Source organism: Saccharomyces kudriavzevii (genome assembly GCF_947243775.1).
Source record: "Saccharomyces kudriavzevii IFO 1802 strain IFO1802 genome assembly, chromosome: 12".
NCBI classification, from domain to species: domain Eukaryota; kingdom Fungi; phylum Ascomycota; class Saccharomycetes; order Saccharomycetales; family Saccharomycetaceae; genus Saccharomyces; species Saccharomyces kudriavzevii.
The window spans coordinates 313,079-332,930 of NC_079283.1; the positions used below are offsets into that span (position 1 = coordinate 313,079).

At 42.2% G+C, this 19,852-nt stretch overlaps 11 protein-coding genes across 11 annotated transcripts; 3 read left to right on the plus strand and 8 right to left on the minus strand.

Moving 5' to 3' along the window:
* Positions 1-199: 199 nt before the first annotated feature.
* Positions 200-1,096, minus strand: NYV1 (Nyv1p; the record flags this gene model as incomplete). The annotated part of the gene is made up of 2 exons (XM_056229721.1): positions 200-945; positions 1,081-1,096. The coding sequence occupies 2 exons, from the start codon at positions 1,094-1,096 to the stop codon at positions 200-202; spliced, it is 762 nt and encodes a 253-aa protein (XP_056083711.1).
* Positions 1,097-1,428: 332 nt separating this feature from the next.
* On the minus strand, positions 1,429-2,937 carry GIS3 (Gis3p; the record flags this gene model as incomplete). Its single annotated transcript, XM_056229722.1, has 1 exon — positions 1,429-2,937. The coding sequence occupies one exon, from the start codon at positions 2,935-2,937 to the stop codon at positions 1,429-1,431; it is 1,509 nt and encodes a 502-aa protein (XP_056083712.1).
* A 467-nt stretch (positions 2,938-3,404) lies between these two features.
* IOC2 (Ioc2p) lies at positions 3,405-5,768 on the minus strand (the record flags this gene model as incomplete). The annotated part of the gene is made up of 1 exon (XM_056229723.1): positions 3,405-5,768. One exon carries the CDS (start codon positions 5,766-5,768, stop codon positions 3,405-3,407), a length of 2,364 nt encoding a protein of 787 aa, XP_056083713.1.
* Positions 5,769-6,237: 469 nt separating this feature from the next.
* KIN2 (serine/threonine protein kinase KIN2) lies at positions 6,238-9,720 on the plus strand (the record flags this gene model as incomplete). The annotated part of the gene is made up of 1 exon (XM_056229724.1): positions 6,238-9,720. The coding sequence occupies one exon, from the start codon at positions 6,238-6,240 to the stop codon at positions 9,718-9,720; it is 3,483 nt and encodes a 1,160-aa protein (XP_056083714.1).
* A 167-nt stretch (positions 9,721-9,887) lies between these two features.
* On the minus strand, positions 9,888-10,931 carry HRT3 (SCF ubiquitin ligase complex subunit HRT3; the record flags this gene model as incomplete). The annotated part of the gene is made up of 1 exon (XM_056229725.1): positions 9,888-10,931. One exon carries the CDS (start codon positions 10,929-10,931, stop codon positions 9,888-9,890), a length of 1,044 nt encoding a protein of 347 aa, XP_056083715.1.
* Positions 10,932-11,209: 278 nt separating this feature from the next.
* CHA4 (Cha4p) lies at positions 11,210-13,159 on the minus strand (the record flags this gene model as incomplete). The annotated part of the gene is made up of 1 exon (XM_056229727.1): positions 11,210-13,159. The coding sequence occupies one exon, from the start codon at positions 13,157-13,159 to the stop codon at positions 11,210-11,212; it is 1,950 nt and encodes a 649-aa protein (XP_056083716.1).
* A 250-nt stretch (positions 13,160-13,409) lies between these two features.
* Positions 13,410-14,594, minus strand: ICT1 (lysophosphatidic acid acyltransferase ICT1; the record flags this gene model as incomplete). Its single annotated transcript, XM_056229728.1, has 1 exon — positions 13,410-14,594. The coding sequence occupies one exon, from the start codon at positions 14,592-14,594 to the stop codon at positions 13,410-13,412; it is 1,185 nt and encodes a 394-aa protein (XP_056083717.1).
* A 408-nt stretch (positions 14,595-15,002) lies between these two features.
* Positions 15,003-15,266, plus strand: MIM2 (Mim2p; the record flags this gene model as incomplete). The annotated part of the gene is made up of 1 exon (XM_056229729.1): positions 15,003-15,266. The coding sequence occupies one exon, from the start codon at positions 15,003-15,005 to the stop codon at positions 15,264-15,266; it is 264 nt and encodes an 87-aa protein (XP_056083718.1).
* Positions 15,267-15,481: 215 nt separating this feature from the next.
* Positions 15,482-16,528, plus strand: ERG27 (3-keto-steroid reductase; the record flags this gene model as incomplete). The annotated part of the gene is made up of 1 exon (XM_056229730.1): positions 15,482-16,528. The coding sequence occupies one exon, from the start codon at positions 15,482-15,484 to the stop codon at positions 16,526-16,528; it is 1,047 nt and encodes a 348-aa protein (XP_056083719.1).
* A 69-nt stretch (positions 16,529-16,597) lies between these two features.
* APC9 (anaphase promoting complex subunit 9) lies at positions 16,598-17,389 on the minus strand (the record flags this gene model as incomplete). Its single annotated transcript, XM_056229731.1, has 1 exon — positions 16,598-17,389. The coding sequence occupies one exon, from the start codon at positions 17,387-17,389 to the stop codon at positions 16,598-16,600; it is 792 nt and encodes a 263-aa protein (XP_056083720.1).
* Positions 17,390-17,616: 227 nt separating this feature from the next.
* Positions 17,617-19,569, minus strand: CDC45 (DNA replication initiation factor CDC45; the record flags this gene model as incomplete). The annotated part of the gene is made up of 1 exon (XM_056229732.1): positions 17,617-19,569. One exon carries the CDS (start codon positions 19,567-19,569, stop codon positions 17,617-17,619), a length of 1,953 nt encoding a protein of 650 aa, XP_056083721.1.
* Positions 19,570-19,852: the final 283 nt, after the last annotated feature.

The window sequence follows — 19,852 nt, forward strand, 5'->3', positions numbered from 1 at the left end:
CCTCACCTAAAAGTAAACGTTTAATATCATAATAAGATAGATACTGCCTATATACCAGAAACAATACAATGGCGCTGCCACGAGCACACCTACCTATACTTATTTACTTTCTTTTTTATTGTTATTTATTTAAAATTTCTCAAGAATAAAAGAAAAAAACCGTCAATGTCATTTTAGCGGGACACCTCCCTTATTTTTTTCACCACAGATAGAAAAACATGAAAGCGGCACTAACAAATAGTATAATTGTGAAAGTCAACAGCGTAATATTTTTAACTTTTTGCCACCACATTATCTCCTTTATGTTGACAGCTTTGCGCCTGAATTTGTTGCTGTTGCTATTCAGTTGAGAAGTTTTGTCCACTAGCAGAGATACTCTTTCCTGTCTTTCTAAAAACTTGTCGATATTATCGTTCATTATCTGTATAACGTCTTTTATTTGGTCTTCAGTCGCGTCCCCGATATCAGTAATGGCGTCTTGTCCATTATAGTTGCTAGATTGGCCATTTTCAGAACTGTTTAGAGTTTGATTACGGTATTTCACTAGCTCTTCGTGGAAAGAGTCCAGTATCTGGCCTACATGAGAACTCAAGAGTTCGTTTGTGGCATTGGAATCATAGACCTGGAGCCCGCTGAGTATTCTGATGGGCAGAATCTTGGGTATATCCACCAACGTAAAACAAACGTACACAGTCTTGGGGTCGTGGTCATCTGTGGAGTAGAAACAGTCAAATCCGTCAATAAGATTCATTGACATCTTGGTGACTTTATTACCCTTGATAGGAACTACTTTGGGCAACACCATGTCCATGATCAAATTGTGGAAGATGACTGGTGTTATCTGTTCGTTTGCTGAAGTTATTGTACCGTAGTTTTCATTTTTTTGAAACGGCTGGAAACAACTGGAGATTGTTTCCCCATTTTTGATCACTTCCACATAGCTTACTAAGAATAGGTGCAGATAGGTTTGTTAGTCTACTGAACATAATAAAAAAGAATGACAGAGGAAGTGCAGACAAAAATATCCACCCAATCCCTTTTTTTGTCACTTATCAACTGTGCAAAAATGTCTATACGTACCATTAAAGCGCTTCATTTGGCAAAAAAATTAGAAGACCAATGCACTTATAGCTAGATAATCTGTCGCTTGTCGCTCCGCTGTCCAGAACTTGGTCCCTGTAGCTCCAATTTGCCATGCGCTAGATAGTCCATAAGGCCTTTTCCATTATTATTGTGACTCCAAATTTTTTTTTCTTCATCGATCGTTTAAGGCGGATATTACCCGGGCACCAAATGCTGATGCGTTGTTTTTAATGTTATGTAATGATGGATGTGGTGATAGAATATATAGTTTACTAATTAAGGATAATGCTAATGGGTGGGGAGAGGGCGGGGCAGCAGGGTGGGCTGAAGAGGCGAGACTGTTTATCAGAGAAACCTGCTATCGCACCAGCCCTTTACGACGTACTGAATCTCTCTTGTGGGTGCGGTAATCTTGTTTGTGACTTTGCCCAGACTTAACTTCCCGCACGGTTTGAGCATTGTGCCCCCGTTGTTGAACCATGGCTTGACGTCTGAATGCACGCGGACCAAAGAGCTCTTTGGGTCTGGCGTTCCGTGTTCGTTTGCGGATTCACCGCTTTGTGCAGGTGGCGTCTTGCTTGTTGTGGCGACAAAATGCAAGTTCCAGGGGGTAGAGTCGCCAAAGAGATCGTTTCTCGTTTCATGGACCATGTCGGACCACAATTTCTTCCTGGTGATCAGGGCAAGCTTGATGTTCCTGGTGGAGACATTGGGTTCCTTTTTGATGTCCAAGGACCAGATTTCAGAATACGTTAGCTGTTTCAGCAGATGGTCGTCCACTTCGACTTCAGGCAAAATATTCTTTCTCTTGCACGATGACTCGATGGAGTATAGTTTCAAGAAATTGGTATTCAAACTCTTCTGTCTTATTCTCTTGTTTGGCAAGAGTAAGTCGTTAGATGCGGTTGAGTCGTCAGCCTCGGACGATGATGAGGCGGACGGCCATTGTTCCAACTCTACCAAGTCGTTCTCGTAAATCATGTTTTCAGTGGTTGATTTGCTCTTGCTCTTTCTCCTTGATGCGCCGCCCTTCTTGTCGACGATTTGGAAGTCCACAGAAGTCGGTCTGGGCATGGCATCAGAATGCGAAGGCACCAATGACAGAACTGAGGACGACCGGGGGCGTCTTTCGTATACGGGTGGGAACAGATCGACCAGATCCTTGACTTCCCAGTCGTCAAACAGATCGAGATCATTTATGTTTATTATCTTCATCTTGGGCAGTACCGGCTCGACCTGTGTTTCATCGTCGATGGCGGGGGCTTGCGCAGCGGCAGTGTCAGCAATATCATCCGTCAAAGGATGAATTTTCGACGAGCTCAAAGAAGAACAGTCGCTTTGCGTCTCTTCTGAAAACTTCCTTTTTATGCTCTGCGTCAAGTGGGTTTCATGTATGGGACATTCGCCCGATACCGTCTTGGCGGAATTTGATTTCTTAACTTGCGACATGACCGAGCTTAAGGACGGGGTCATAAAAGATGAGCGATTTTCGTTCAGCAGCTCGGAATCCTCTCGAGTTTTCAGTATTCTAGTTCGCTTGAAGCTGTTTCTCTTGATGGGTATTCTGTTGCATTTGGCATCCACTGGACCATCGAGCAACGGCTGAGTGGAGCAGAAATGGCTCTGATCGCTCACCGCGATATCGTCAGCGGCCGCCTTGTTCATGCTCGCACTGGCCAACTTGTTGTTCTTCTTATTCGTGGCAGTAGCGTAAAACGACTTGGGGTAGAAGATCTTCGACGAGTCACTCCATGAGTGCAGGGCGCCCTCGTCACGCATGCTTTTTATGAGGCGATGCTCATGCCCTTGAGCATCGTGCACTAGCGTATGATTTGTATTCACATCCAACAGCATTGTATGTCTATGATCTGTGGGAATGTTCTATATGTTTGTATCTCCTGAAAGTAACAAAAAATGAAGAAAACTGGCCATCAAATAGTCTCGAAGAAACTTGTTTCCCATTCCTTCTTTCACTCGTTTGGCGTTCTCACCATCCCACTTTTATTTCATTGGCTTTTTAACACAATAAGGCGATTCGAGCACCTTTGCCGCGCTTTCAAGGATGGTGACCTGGACAAAACCGGATAAAAGCGGTGAAAAAATGCCGTCCAACCCTAATACGAGTCGCCCCGTGCACCCTAACTGTTTCAGCCGATAACCCTACTGAATGTTTCATTACCCGACTGGACCCTATTGAGACCATGTGACTGTGCGGCTGTGCCGAAAGAGATTCTTGAGGAAAAGAGTTAATATATATATGATTGATTGAGTTTTGATTTCTATATATGGATGGGATTGGATGGTAGGATGGTAGGCGGGCATCAGAAATGAAAGTTCTGTTCTTGGGGATGCTCCGGTTGCAGTTGCGGTTGCGGTTGCGGTTGTGGTTGTGGTTGTGGTGCAGTTTTGCTATCAGGTTGCTGTGAGCATGCGATTATAGGATGGGCGGCGTTTGCGTTTAGTTCTGGAATGATGGTTGGGCTCGTTGTTCCGTAGGTAGCGATACCGGGTATTGGACCGCTTGTCATGTGCGGAAATGCGTTGTGGAATACCGGAGGCAATTCTCTTTGCTTGGCAAGCTGTTCGAGTCTTTTCTTTTCCTCCTTCATTTTTTTCCTTCTTTCGCGGTCTTCCTGCAATTTTCTTTGCTTGGCTCTGATTATTTTCAATTCAGGTACGAAGATGCCACGCAGTTCAAGTTCCAGGTCCCTAATGCACCAAGCACAGATGAAAGTGGAGCACTCTCCCGGGGGTTTCCGCTTGTCGGTGGGTCTTGAGGTCTTAGCGCTGGGCTCAGGTGTGGATTGGGGTCGGCGAGAAGATCTTCTGTTGCCGTGCGAATTCCCCATTATGATGACGCCAAAATCGCGTTGCGACAGTGCGTGCTGCGAGGCCTTCGTGGTCAAAGCCATCAGTTCGATGATCTTTGGAGGCTGGCATTCCCAATGCTGCCATCTATAACAGTGGTCGCAGCAAATCAAGGGACGGTTGTTAAACAAGTCGGTTTCCAGATCTTCCGGGATGACCATGGGTGCCAAATCCGGTTCGCCGGGGCATTGGAAAACAGAATCTTGGCTGTCCGGTTCCTGCTGCGGCGTGAAAATCCCATAGTTGGCAAGTTCGTCCAATTCTTCTTTTGTTATGCAGTAATCTGTGGGCAGTTCAGGGACGTCGCCTGTTTGTAGCGGGCCAACAGTTCCAGAGGTTGGTGGCTGCACTGGGACGATACTGGACTGAAAGTTGGGTCCATGATCAAGAACTCCGTTATCAACATCATTCAAGAGGTTGTCCTCGTCCTTTCCTAAAGACATTTCGAGAGAAGGGGTGCCGGAACCACTTCTGTCTGTAATCTCGTTACGCCTAGTCAGTTTTTCATCTCTGTAATCTTGATCATATGATTGCCATAGTTGGTTCCATAGGAGATCCTTCACTTTTTTGATTTCCTTCGACACTAGCTTGTTTCTGTGCCTTATGAATTGCTCTCTCTCGTCCAATTTTTCAAACCATTCACTTTCCAAATCCTTCTTCTTATTCTCCTCTTCTTTCGCCACCAACCTGGAAGATCTTTTCCTTCTTGTCATTAACTCGGCAATGGCCCTTTCTTTTTCTCTATTGGCCAGGATCTTTGCTGAATACAGTCTATGTTCTGCATATATCGGTATTAGAGTAGTTATGAACTCATCTATTATTTTCGAGTCTCTGTTCTGTGACCAGTATTCCAGCATGGATTCCCAATCCGCGGTGACCACTTTGTAATCGATCGTAATCGATTGGAGATAGGCATCGATGTCGTGGGAATACTCAAGATGGATTAGCTCCACTGAATCAGGAATCTTGGGGTCGATCTCCTTTATCGTACAGTTTTGAAGCTTTATCGGGATATTGAACGTCTGCGAGGAAGAACCTCTCTTCACTCTGCGCATGGTTTTCTCCACAAGCACACCAACATTAGGTAAGGCAAATAAACTCTTCGTGCCCCCTCCTTCACTATCATCATCTTCGTCATCCAGTATTATTTCGCTGAATGTAAAAAGATGCAAATTATTCACCAAATAATTCTTGAAGATCATATTTTTCACTTCTATCAACTTTACGATGCAATAAAGGATCTCGAATTGGCGAGCAATATCAAGCTCCAGAAAGGGGGAGTCTGTAACCAAATCCGAAGATGAGCTAGAGTTTTGCAAATGATGATTAACAATAACATTCCAATCCCTCAATTGACCGCTCTTATTGCCCGCTAGTTGGTGTAATAATTGCAATCTGATCTTATCGTACAAATTTTGCGAGTCCGCATCGACATCCATTTCATCATTATAATAGCTCGAGTCCTTTCCACCAATCTTCGAAAAGACGTCTGTCAAAAAGATACCTTCATCGAATCTAATGTTCTTCCACAAGCATTTGACAGAGTTACCACCATACTGATCTGCGTTATATGTAGTCGTAGTATATGATTCGCAGACATTGAAAAGCCAGGCCATTACGTACTGGAAATGCCACTGTTTGGCCAAGTCCACCATCTTCTCGTCTAATATCTCTAAATGCGGAAGCTGATATTTGTGCAATTGAGTTGTTACCTCTTCGGAGACATAATCTTGCCAGTCTTCGCCATCCCAGTTCGCAGCGCTCTTGGGCTCGCTCGCCTCTGTGTATCTTGTACTTCTAGTTCTTTTCGATCTCATCAAAGCCTGATTCACGCCTTTCTATATCTATGCTAGCAGATCTACGTGAAAGAATAAACTAAATCAATTGGTTTGGCTTCTTAGTCGTGTTACCATTGAATAAATAAACACTACAGGAAGAGGCAATATATGTCACTTTTGACGATATAAATTGCCGTCCGCGGTGATAGCGGTAATTTGGCGTAGCAGCGAAAATTTAAAATGTTTAGAAAAGGAAAACCAGAGATCAAGAGGACGAGAAAGCCCGGATTTGCCACCATCCAAACAGGGAGTAGAGCACGCCATTGACACAAATTCACATTCAAGGACGGGCTACGGAGGGGTTAGTACGGATACACTGCATTAAACGACGTCCAGCGGAGTTCCAGGACGTGGACAGCATTAGATTTTGAGAAACGCCATTCGAGACATTTCCAAGGATTTACACCGTGCTATTAATAGCGTGGCCTCAATTGTTAAGTAATCCGCTATGCCTAATCCAAATACAGCAGATTATCTGGTGAATCCGAACTTTAAGACCAGTAAAGGGGGGTCTTTGTCACCAACACCCGAAGCTTTTAGTGATACGCGAATTGCCGCGCCAGCTACGCTGCGCATGATGGGCAGACACTCCGGATCAAGAAATGACCAGCAACAAGCGCCACTAATGCCTCCTGCGGACATTAAGCAGGCCAAGGAACAAGCAGCTCAAAGACAAAATGATGCTTCCAGGTCTAATGGTAGCAATAATAGTAACAATGGCGGCATGGAGTTGAGACAATTCCACAGAAGATCCCTAGGAGATTGGGAGTTTCTGGAAACAGTTGGTGCAGGCTCCATGGGTAAAGTAAAATTGGTCAAGCATCGTCAGACAAAGGAGGTTTGTGTGATTAAGATTGTTAACAGGGCCTCCAAGGCCTATCTTCATAAGCAACACACATTGCCTTCCCCCAAGAATGAAAATGAGATTTTAGAAAGACAAAAAAGGCTAGAAAAGGAAATTGCGAGGGACAAAAGGACGGTCAGGGAAGCCTCTCTGGGTCAGATCCTTTATCATCCTCATATATGTCGTTTGTTTGAAATGTGTACCATGTCAAACCATTTTTACATGCTTTTCGAGTATGTTTCTGGCGGACAGTTATTAGATTATATCATCCAGCATGGCTCATTAAAGGAGCACCATGCGAGGAAGTTTGCTAGAGGTATTGCCAGCGCGCTGCAATACTTACATGCTAACAATATTGTTCATCGAGACTTAAAAATTGAAAACATAATGATTTCCAGCTCTGGTGAAATTAAAATCATTGATTTCGGTCTTTCCAATATTTTTGACTATCGGAAACAATTGCATACATTTTGTGGTTCTTTATATTTTGCTGCACCAGAATTACTAAAAGCGCAACCTTATACAGGGCCTGAGGTGGATATCTGGTCATTTGGTATTGTCCTCTATGTTTTGGTCTGTGGTAAAGTACCATTTGATGATGAAAACTCAAGCATTTTACATGAAAAGATTAAAAAAGGTAAAGTGGATTACCCCTCACACCTATCCATCGAAGCTATATCTTTGTTAACTAGAATGATTGTTATCGACCCATTAAAAAGAGCGACTTTAAAAAATGTCGTTGACCATCCATGGATGAATAGAGGCTACGATTTCAAGACACCATCGTATGTTCCCAATCGTGTTCCAATAACCCCGGAAATGTTAGATGAACAAGTCTTGAAGGAGATGTACCGCCTGGAATTTATTGACGATATCGAAGATACAAGAAGATCGCTGATTCAACTGGCCACTGAAAGAGAATACACCCGACTTTCTCAGGAGTATTGGGACAGGTTATCAAACTCTAAAGTATTGAGTTCATGCTCAAACAACAACTATTTGAATTCTACGGCAAACCAAAATTTAATTCATACTCAAGTTTCGAATAGTCAATTGCAAAATGGTTCTAATGAACCGGATAATAATTTTGAAGATCCCACTTTAGCATACCATCCATTGTTGTCTCTATATCACTTGGTTTCGGAAATGATTGCACGCAAATTAGCAAAATTACAAAGAAGGCAAGCGCTGGCTCTTCAAGCGCAGACACAGCAAAGGCAGCACCAGCAACGAGTAGCATCCGATAATAAGGGCGCTTTGGTCAACAACTCGCCAGTGGTCATAACTAAAATGGTAAGTCCACCGATGGATTCAGGTTACAATGCTGGTATTTTCCAGGTACCCGCAATCGTCACACCGAAAACCTCAAACAATTCACATCCCCTAAATAAACCTCCATTGCATGTAATGGTCCCTCCAAAGTTAACAGTACCTGAGCAGGCACATACTTCGCCAACAATCAGAAAGAGTTCAGATATTCATACCGAATTAAATGATGTTTTGAAATCAAGTCCTGGACCTAGATCTGCGGAGTATCAGCAGCGCTCTGCTTCACCTGCAGTAGGTGAGCAGCAAGAGAAAAATACAATCGGTGGAATCTTTAGGAGAATATCTCAAAGCGGACAATCCCAGCAGCAAAGGCAACAGGAGTCTCATTCAGAAAGACATTCATCAACATTCATGCCAAAGCCGATTGAAAATTCTATCACGATACCGAAAAGTCATACTCGTACTATATCAGATTATATTCCAAGTGTTAAGAGAAATCCATCTTATATTGGAAACACCACTGATTCAAAGCAGCGCAATTCTGTTAAAAATACAACCATAGTACCTCCAGCGAGATCTTTATCACAAAAGCAAAGTAACAATCTTCCCGCTTTACCCCAGAATGCCGACTTAATTGTTCAAAAACAACGACAAAAACTATTGCAGGAAAATCTGGACAAATTAAAAATTAATGATGATGGTAGTAATAACAACGTGAACACTGCAAGTGATGACACGAGTAATGATAAGGGTGACCATTATCTCTCTGTTCCGAAGAACCGTAAATTACATCCTAGCGCCAGGGCTAAATCAGTGGGGCATGCTCGTCGCGAATCTTTGAAATTTACGAGACCACCTATTCCAGCTGCTCTTCCGCCATCAGATATGACAAATGGTAACGGCTTCTTGGGAGAGGCAAATAAGGAGAAGTATAATCCCGTTAACAAAAAATTTTTGGCTGTGCCAGAAGATCTTACGACGTATAGCGACAATTCGTTTGGCAATACTAGCAACGGAGCCTTTCCGTTATATACTCAAGAGCTTACCGAGAAGCAAATTTTGGAAGAGGCCTCCAAGGCCCCCCCTGGATCTATGCCATCAATTGATTACCCAAAATCTATGTTTTTAAAGGGTTTCTTTTCCGTACAGACAACTTCCTCTAAACCATTACCCATTGTCCGTCATAATATTATATCCGTTCTGACAAGGATGAAAATTGATTTCAAAGAAGTTAAAGGCGGCTTCATATGCGTCCAACAAAGGTCGCCAACTGCATCTGCCGTAGTACCTGCAATAACCACTAGCGACATGCGTTTCGACTCTGGGAAAGTAATGGATTTACAAAACAGTTTAGATAACCAACTATCAAGCAGTTATCATAGTGCGACATCCTCGACATCAAGAAACAGTTCGATAAAGCGACAAGGCTCTTATAAGAGGGGGCAGAATAGTATACCACTCACACCTTTGGCAGCTAGTACACATCAAAGAAATTCATCTGTTCCTATGTCTCCAACTTATGGAAATCAAACCAATGGTATGTCTGGAGAACTCTCTTCCACCTCGTTGGAGTATGTTCAACAACAGCAAGACGACATTTTGACGACGTCAAGGGCACAGAACATAAATGACGTAAATGGTCAATTCGAGCAGAATATTGCATATGATATTAAAGAAAGACCACCTATCAAATTTGAAATACACATCGTGAAAGTTCGTATAGTCGGGTTGGCAGGTGTGCATTTCAAAAAGGTTTCCGGTAATACATGGCTGTATAAGGAACTAGCGTCATATATTTTGAAGGAATTGAATCTATAGAGGTATGTGTGCTGAATATTTTAGCGTTACCTTATGGGATTTTGTAGTACAGTTTAGTTTAACTGAGGCTCTTTTGTTCTTTAATTTCCTATACAAGGAAATCGAAATTCCTACATAAATCTATAATAATCATACGAATAATAAATGGAATATGTTAACAGCAAAGTCTATCGATTCGAACCGACACTCTTGAAAGACTTCACTCTTGAGAAAACAAAAGACTTCTCATTCTTCAACGAGCAATCTGACATATTACCTTCTTTATCCATAACAGTAGAACTTAACCATTTTAATCGCTGATATCTTTTAGTGCCTTGATTCTTGATTTGAAATTCTTCAACAAACGTGTATTTTTCATCTGATCTCATTATCTTCAAATGACCAAAATTATAATCGAATCCGAGGGTCCAATAACATGTATCACTATGTTTAGGTTTGTTCTCTTTGGCAAAGTGCTTTACGACAAAGCTAGGTTCATCTGTCGTGAGTAATCTCAAACATTGGCCATTTTCATAAAATCTGAAGTACCTGTAATACGTGATCATATGAACTGGATTCAAGAGAGACGATGAGCCCTCTGCGTTAGAACCATACCTTAAGTAGTTCACCACGCTGATGTAAATACCTTCGAACTTGATATATGGTCTTTCGTTCAACATACGGATATCATCCCCTTGCCACATCTCCTTCTCGAATGTACATACGTTGGTAATCCCATTCAGATCCATTGCCATTTGATTGTACTTTTGCTTGGAATATATGTACTTTGCAAACGTTTTAAAAGGCATAGAGTCGTGGAAACAAAGTTTATTGAAAGTAGAACAACTCATTGACAAATTTACCCATGATTCACCGGACATTAATACCACCCTTTTTATAATTCTCAGTAAAATATCGTTCGGTAAAATTTCCAGAATCCAACAAGGTGGGAGGTCGACATTTTCACCACCATGCAAGGCATCTTTACCTGTTCCGTTTTGCTCACTTGAATCTTTAGGAACTACGGATAGTTCAGAGAGTTTTTTATGCAGGATCCACTCATCATGTAATTTTTTCCTATACAGTCTTTCCACGTTGTCATGAATTTTCAGTGCGCTTCTATAGAAGTTTATAGCATCAGACATTGACCCATCCTTTTCTTTCAATACGCCCTTTTCCCAAATTGCAATAGCTTCTTTAGCCCTGGGGTCCTTCTCATAATCCACAGTCATTAGCTCCTTGAATTCAGCTTGTAAGAATACATGTGTCGTCAACAAAAATAATCGGCGCCCTTCCTTTTATCTTGCTTCGCTGATCCATGTGCCTAAGTATTCATGTAAGGTAAAAATGCTTCATTTTGTCATTCCGGGGCTTCTTGAGAGCGACGAAATACAATGGATAGAGGAGAGAAAAAGGCCAAGATATTTATTTCTCATTTCCAAATAAAAAAGTTACAAATACAGGTATATATCTGGAGAACTACTCATGCGAATACCTCTTTCCTCCCAAGCTACTTTGTGAAGACATCATTGGTGCCTCCACCAATCAGCATATCGATCTCATTTAATAAGGTGAAGTCAAAATTATACTCTAACGCAAAATCATTACCATGAGATAAAGTACCCAGTAAATCCATTGTTTCTGAGTTGTGTAAGGCGTCTTCGGAATTTTCGATAAATTTTCTGGCGAGTTCATAATTTAGTGTAGGTGCACTTAGAAAATTTAAGAAGTCTTGCTTTCTATCTTTCTTAATCAGGTTTGACTTCATGCACTGAATTGCTAAGATCGCGGAATAAATCATGTAAATTGTTGCTTTTTCAAAAGTCTTGAATTTGTTTTTCCAAACTTTTAAAAGATAATATAACTCATCGACGTATCCTTCCACCAATTCTCTGCTTTGTTTAATTTCGTATATGAAAGGTTTGTTATAGGATATTAATACGATGTAGTAGTGGAACCATACGTAAGCAATGGTGGGATTGAAGTCTGCCATTTCTATTAATGATCTCTTGGTCCATTGCAATTCAAGTGGTAAATCTCGTCTCCAATTGTACACTTCTAGATTAAACTTGGCCAAGTATTCACTTCTCTGAAGCAAAGTTTCTTTGGGACTGAAAATCTTGGATGCGAAAATTTCAGTTATTCTTGATAGCACAATCAATTTCTTTAGAGGGTTTGCAGTGGACAATATGACTTTTGGGTCATATATATACTCCTCGATACCAGTCTCAATTTCAGGTAGCTCATCCGTTTCAGGAACGGTAGAGTTGGACAAACGCAGGGAGGTCGATCTTCCAAATAAAATTGCTATTAGATGATCTGCGATGTAACAGCCCCAATATATTCTACTTCTCACTTCAAAGTCCATTATTGATAATTCATCTTCGTAAACATTGCTCCAGGCTTCTGGATTCAAATGTAAACCAATTTCATGAGCGATTCTAAATGCCAGCCCGGAAAGATACCAAGCCATGGGGTTTTCCCCGCTTCCAATATCATAGAACGCTAGACATAGTAAAGTTTGGATTATCGCCAATTTGGAGGAGGACGATGATTCAGCTAAGGAAGAATCATCCAGCTGAAAGATCTTTTTCAATACTATTGTCTTGGCTCTGTGGTAAAATACTTCAGATTGTTGGAAAAGTTCAGTTTCTGATCTGTATGAGATCAAGGATCCCAACGCCGCAATAGCAAATACTAGTTCCTCAGAGCAATAATAACTCTTGGTGTTTGTATCACCGAAAAACGCACTCAGGAAAGTTTCTCTATGTATGAAAAGATAATGACCGGGGTACAACCATTTGAAGAAGAGCGATAATGACCTTAAGATGAGAGGACTTCTCGATAAATTCTTCAAACTGACCTGTTGCTGGTATTTTGTGTTGCCGTCCGTTTTTTTTTTTATTATGGACAATGAGTTCGACGGATATATGCTGTTTGTACCAACTGGGGGAGGGCTCTCTGAGGGGAGTTTCTTTGTAAACGTATCGGACTCATTCTCATCGTTGCTCTCAGAGGATGGCAATGCTGATGAGGGTGATTCGCCGTACTTTAAATCCTTTCCATTGGAAATTACAGCACGCTCGTCATCGTCATTCAATGAGGATAGGGAGCCGCTAGCAATTGTAGAAGATGAGGACTTTAGTATTTGTAACTGTTCTTTCAAAGTCCGAATTTGGTTCTGTAAGGCTTCCACATAAGTCGTGGAGTATCTTTTGTTCCTCAAGTCTAGTTGAGTAAATACACAATCGGTACTGAACTTGATGCAGTTTGAGCAAGGCTCCTCCATGTTACATTTTCTTCTTCGACGACGACAATTCTGACATGCTAATTTTCTCTTTCTAGGCACCTCATTATTGTCCTGGACAGTACTCGCCACAGGCTTCTTCAAACTGGACGGAAGAGAAGGTGTTGTCGTTGTTACTCGAGGTGGATGTGGAGGTGAAGGCTCCAACACCATTTTACCGATGATGATCTAGGGTGCCGTTTCGAAAGAACTGTCGCTGAAAACTGGGGTGACGTCGGCTTGCAGACTTTGTTTTAATTTGTTCGGAACGGTCGGAAGGCCCGCTTCCAAATAAGCTGTTCATGTTCCATATTTATGTATTCTTCTATGTCGCATACATATACATATGCATAGATGTATATATATATATATATATCTAGATGTATATATTTTTATTTTTTCTCCTTGCACTGAATGAGTATTATTATTTTGATAGGAAGGAGACTAAGGAAGAAGTGAAGTGATGTGGGTTGTCCAGGAATAAGTTATGACCAGCATCTGGGACTTCAACGTAACTAGCCTTTGCCTTGTTTTTCAGCATCGACTCAGTGGTCAAATAGCCCGCATACTTATCCATCCAGTCGTGCTCACCGTACATGAACATTACGTGTGTCGCCGGGTTCAAGAGACCAACGTTGTTTATTATCGGATCTCTAGCGATCAGGTTTCTTTCGAACAGGTGTGTGAATACCTTGATTGTTTGTGGCTGCACTGTCTGGTTTTTGCCCACAAAGGAATGTAAAAGATAGTCTTTATATAGCTGGTCGGGCACCTTTACGTATGCGGTGGAGATGTAGTTCGAGCACAGTTTGGAGCCTATAGGCCCCATCCACTTCAAAACATTCAACTGGTTTTCGAAGATGAACTGGGGCACGTTTAGTTTTCGCGTGTAATATCTGGAGGATGGATCGGTAAACGTGAGTGGGTAGGTGGTGTTGGGCTCCCACTTATGGGCGATGGCGTGTATACTGTTTTCCACACCCAGGGGAGATATGAGGCATAATTTATCGATGGAGTTTGGGTATTTAAGGGCGTACTTGAACGAGATGTAACCTCCGAACGAATGGCCCACCACGTTTATCCTGCGGAGCTTGTTATCCTTTCGCCACTGTTCGATCCTGTCTACAAAGTAATTTTCGTACTGTTCCAGATGCGACTTGATGTCCTCTGCTGGGGGGTGTTTATCTAGCACGGGGACAACCACGTCGTCCTCTATGTGCTTGAATCTGAGCGGTTTGATCTTCTTGGTTTTGTCCACTTGTAGAGCAGGGGCCTGCGAGGCACCGTTGGCGGGAAGGTCGATGGCATACAGGTCCTTGATGTTGTCGGAGAGGCTCTCGAACGTCCTGTAGAACGCCATCGACGAGGCAGCGTACCCATGAATGAGCACCGTGGGTGTGCAGACCTTGCTGGCACGATTATTGTGGAAGTGCCATTGATTAATCCCGCCTGGAGTCATCGTATTATTGACAGACCCGTGCACGGTTGTGCTATCCATGATTTGCTGCTGCAGGGCCTGAAGGCCATGCAAGCTGGCACAGACTTTGGCGTCTGCAGTCGTTGTTTCCTTTTCAGTCTTGCTGCACCATTTGAAAGTGTTGGTCCACATCCTACTAAAAAGAACTGTATCTACGTGTATACGTGTGCTATGAAGGAAGGAACTAGGGGGGGAGCAGGAGTCGTGTGAAGGATTCTCAGCAGCCCGAGTGCAAGAAAGAGCCTACGTGCTATATATACACTTTTGCACCACAAGATGCATCAACATCAATATAAATATTACCATGTGCAACATATGTGCTCCACGGAAATAAACCCGTTGAGTAGCGCCCCGTGGAAACACAAACCATCGCCAATAGGGACCAACAAGCCAAAACAGCCAAGCAAGATTCACGAAACCGCGCCTCGTTTGAACCCCGAAGGCCCATTTAACGGCCGGCCGTTGCAAGCAATATTGCCACCACAAACTTCCCCCCAGCACCACAGCATCTCACGGCACGAGCAAGAGCAAGAGCAAGAGATGGCAGACATAGAGGATACATCTGCGGTCCTGCAGGGCATTGACACGATCAACAGCCTCGAGGGTCTGGAAGAAGATGGTTACCTCAGTGACGAGGACACGTCACTCAGCTATGAGCTGGCAGACGCGCAGCGTCAATGGGAAGAGTCGCTGCTTCAGCTGAGCAAACTGCTCAACTGGGTGTTGCTGCCCCTATTGGGCAAATACATGGGCAGGAGGATGGCCAAGACTCTATGGAGTAGGTTCATCGAGCGCTTTGTATAGGTATTTTGTTTTTATGTATGCGCATGTAACAGTTATAACAGATAGTGGTAGTTTTCGCACACCCGTTACTTTATCTCCGATAGTACGTGGGCCATTGAATGGTCGTTTAACGAAAGAGCGACATCCTGGATTGAGTAGATATTTAAAAGATGCGACAAGAAACAAACAATGATCTGTGTCGAAAAAAGCAGTGAAGAGGAAAAGAAAAGGGCAGGATGAACAGGAAAGTAGCTATCGTGACGGGTACCAATAGTAACCTCGGTCTGAACACTGTGTTCCGTCTTATTGAGACCGAGGATTCCAATGTAAGGTTGACCGTTGTGGTCACCTCGAGGACTCTTCCTCGAGTGCAAGAGGTCATCGTCCAGATAAAAGACTTCTACAATAACAAATCTAAACGGGTGGGCGACTTGGAAATAGATTTTGATTATCTTTTGGTGGATTTCACCAACATGATAAGCGTCTTGAACGCTTACTATGACATCAATAACAAGTACGATGCGATAAACTACCTCTTCGTCAATGCGGCGCAAGGTATTTTCGACGGTATCGACTGGTTTGGAGCGGTCAAGGAAGTCCTGACCAGTCCACTGGATGCAGTGACGAATCCAACGTACAAGATACAGTTGGTGGGTGTGAAGTCTAAAGATGACATGGGTCTTATTTTCCAGGCCAACGTGTTTGGTCCGTATTACTTCATCAGCAAGATCCTGCCTCAATTGTCCAAGGGGAAGGCGTATATCGTTTGGGTTTCGAGTATAATGTCCGATCCCAAATATCTTTCGTTGAACGATATCGAACTACTGAAGTCAGACGCCTCTTACGAAGGTTCCAAGCGTTTAGTCGATCTGCTGCACTTGGCCACTTACAAGGACCTGAAGAAATTGGGTATAAACCAGTATGTGGTTCAGCCTGGTATCTTTACAAGCCATTCTTTTTCCAAGTATTTGAATTTTTTTACCTATTTCGGTATGCTCTTCTTGTTCTATCTCGCCAGATGGCTGGGATCTCCATGGCATAACATTGATGGCTATAAGGCTGCCAATGCCTCCGTGTATGTAACGAGGTTGGCCAACCCAAATTTTGAAAAGCAAGACGTCAAATATGGTTCTGCCACTTCTAGGGATGGTATGCCATACATCAAGACACTGCCAATAGACCCTACGGGAGCGTCTGATGTTTTTGCCTATATACAGAAGAAGAAACTGGAATGGGACGAGAAACTGAAAGACCAAATTGTTGAAACTAGAGTCCCTGTTTAATGGCCCCGCCTATATATATTTTGTGTATACGTTATACATATAAGATGACAAAAAAAAAATACGTTTCTGTTAATGGGATGAGCTATCTTCGCTGTTATAATGCCTCCTACATTTCTCCCGTAGGCTTTCTATGGGCACTCTGTTATGGCATTGGGTCTTACAGATGTTTTTCAATTCTTCTTGTAAAAGCAGATACTCTTCATGCAAATGGTGACTTTGCAGCGAGCTGACTAAATCTGAGTCGTTCCAAAAACTGCTTAAAGCATTCGTCTCATGGTTTATTATGTCGTCCAACCGTCTCATGCTGGGTTTCGAACTTGCTACAAACTCTCGCCTCGATAACCTCCCCAGGTCTTCTTTGCTACATCCAGGCACACTCTCCAACAACATTGTACCGTTACTATCTGGATTGTCGCTGCCCAGTGTCATCTCACCACACATAACATCAATATCGGGACGATAAGTATCCATACAGTCCAGATGACCCTCCTTATGAAACACAAGACAATGTGCTGCCCTTTCAGCCTGCAAAAAACTATCGATTTTGCTTTCTCTTAGTGTATTGCGTTCACAAAATGGTGAGTAATCATATGCTTTTTCTTCTTCTATGTGGCTCAAACTATTAAGATGATCAACCTCGTCCACATCCATATTCATCCCGTAGGCTTCATCTACATCCTTCTCCTCTAATACTTCACCCGTTATGGGTATTGAATCGTTGCTAATTACCCTTGTCGATCTCTTACGTAATGGTGTGGTGAAATTGTTCAAGTTTACTTTGTTAAACCTTGGTGTTCTCCAAGGCGGCAATGACGGTAATTGAAACAATTTGCTTTCATTCTTATCAACATTTTTGTTCATATTCAGCTATTCTATTTGCTTTTCCTTGTCTTCCCTACTTCGTTATATACACTCATCATTGGTTTTACTTGCATTTTGTTTAGCTTTTCCTTCCTTGTCTGGAGCCGCGCACAAAATATGTTATTACTTAATACAAAAGGGCAGCCAGAATTCAGATCGTCAAGGCAGCTTGGATTTATATATTGCGTTTGCTGATATGTATATGCGACTGATCGACACAGAATTCTTTATAACAATCCACTTAAAGTGAGTTTCTCTAGGAACGGCGACAGATCCTCGCGGCGAATTTCTATTATCGAACTTTCGAAATTATCTATTCTCACTTTAGCATCAGTTTCTGCCGTTATTTGTTGAAACGCCATACTGAAGTTGTTCAGTATTGGTTTCTTCGTGTGTATTGTGTCCAATCCACGGGGATATCTAGGCGTTAACCCGGCAACTAAATACGTGTCCGTACCTTCGTCTATGCTGGCAAGGACCATGGGTAGTAATTGTTTGTCCTCAGACTCAGCGCAGCATTCTATGAGCCAATTGCCCAACCTTAGTAACGTCAATGGATTTCTGTATAAATCCAGGTCCGGCCCATCTTGCAGGACGCATAATCTATAAATTCTTAAATGCTTTATTAGTTTTTTTTCTAATATGGCAACGCCTGTATTGAAAATAGCTCTTTGTAAATCTTGCGCTAATTGGATACCACGGTTTAATAGTTCTACTTTTCTGTCGTCTAGAGCATCCCAACTCAGCCAGAAATTTGAAACCCATTTTTTTTTCAGATTCGTCAATTTTTGAACATTGTCACCTTCTTCGTCTTCCCCATCAGTGTCTTCGTCATTTTTACCACTTATGTTGACATTATCTCTATCAGCTGAATTGCCCACTTCCAACAGAGCCGTAAGAGCCTCTACAAATTCACTAGCGCTTATGGACCCACGATATCCCAGGGTTCTAACAAATCCATCTCTAATTATATCTTGCAATCCATAACGGTCTAAATTTTTGTCGAATATTACTCCGAGTTCTCTCTTAATGGAATGGTCCATATACAGCCACGTCTCCTGCGCTGTGCTCAATGGTATACCCATCCTAGCAAACATTTTGTGTAACCTCTTCTTCCCATTTTCATTCCATAAGGACAATTTAGCATTAACGTAATTGGAATAATAAAAGCTATCGTATAATGAAGAATGTCTTAGCAAGAAAAGATAGTAGTCAGGTTGAATGTTCAATGACAACGTGTCAGGAGTCTTTACTGAGTTCCTGTTGCTTGGTGTTAAACGTTTTACTTCATCCTGTAATATGGGATATAATCGGTTATAAACTTGAGCGTAAGCGATGTCCAACGAAGTCGTACCAAGGATGTTCAGCCACAGGTTCGAGAGATTTGTTTCCCCAATTGAGGAAAATAGTGAATAGATTTGTGCCGATATTGAATTAACCACTGTGGTGCCTTGAGAATAATATTCCTCCAACACACCCTCATATTCATGAATTTGCTTCTTCCGTTGCTTTCTCTTTGAAAGATTATTCGGACCTATTGTCGAATTACTTCTTTTATTAGGTGCTATACCACTGTGTTCCTCTTCTTCATCCTCGTCTGTAGCCTCATCGGCATCAGTTGCTTCCTCTTCGCCGCCGTCATTGTCGTCATCATCTGAGAGTACATCACTATCACTGTGTTGATCTAGCTCTAGTAACTTGTAGTACGCTGCCTTTTGTTCACCTAGTGTGTCATCTACGGTGCCGTCATCAAAACATTGGATGATCTGTGATCCAAATATGTTATCAAGATTCCACGGTCTGTGAGCGTCCAGTACATAAATATCTCTCCTATAGCTTTTCTCCCCGGTTTTTTCGTCCGTATCAAGCACATACTCCTCTGGATCAATTTCTAAGAAGGCTTCTAAATCGATGACTCCTCCAAATCCCACTAATAGTAGACTATTTATGTTGTCATCTAATTGTGAGTAATGGCGTCGTAATTCAGAATACCCGAAGATCGGTACCATTTGAGATTGAATCAATTGCTTTTTAAACAATAATGACAGCATTTTCGTTGCACATAATGCATCAATGTTAAGGCAAGAAACAAAAATGACTAATTGACATGATGAATGAGATGATGAATTCCTTAATATCTTGTTGTAGGCATCACCAAATTCGCTGATTCCATAGTACATGTGGGAAAGAATGTGTAGTTTGTGTCCTTTCTGGTGTTTATCCCTGAAACCTATATCGCTCTTATGGTGTGCTGCGTAACATAGCCACTAATGAACACTGTTAATATAATAATACTAAACATTTCACTATTTACTGAAATTTCTCAGACGCGTCTGATGAGATACTGGAAAAAAAAACGCGTCGCAAGTGAAATTAACTGGGTGATACTATACACTAAAGGTAAATGAAGTAGAAAAGTTTCGTGTTGTGCTTCCCCTGCATTCCCTACTACGGAAGTCATTG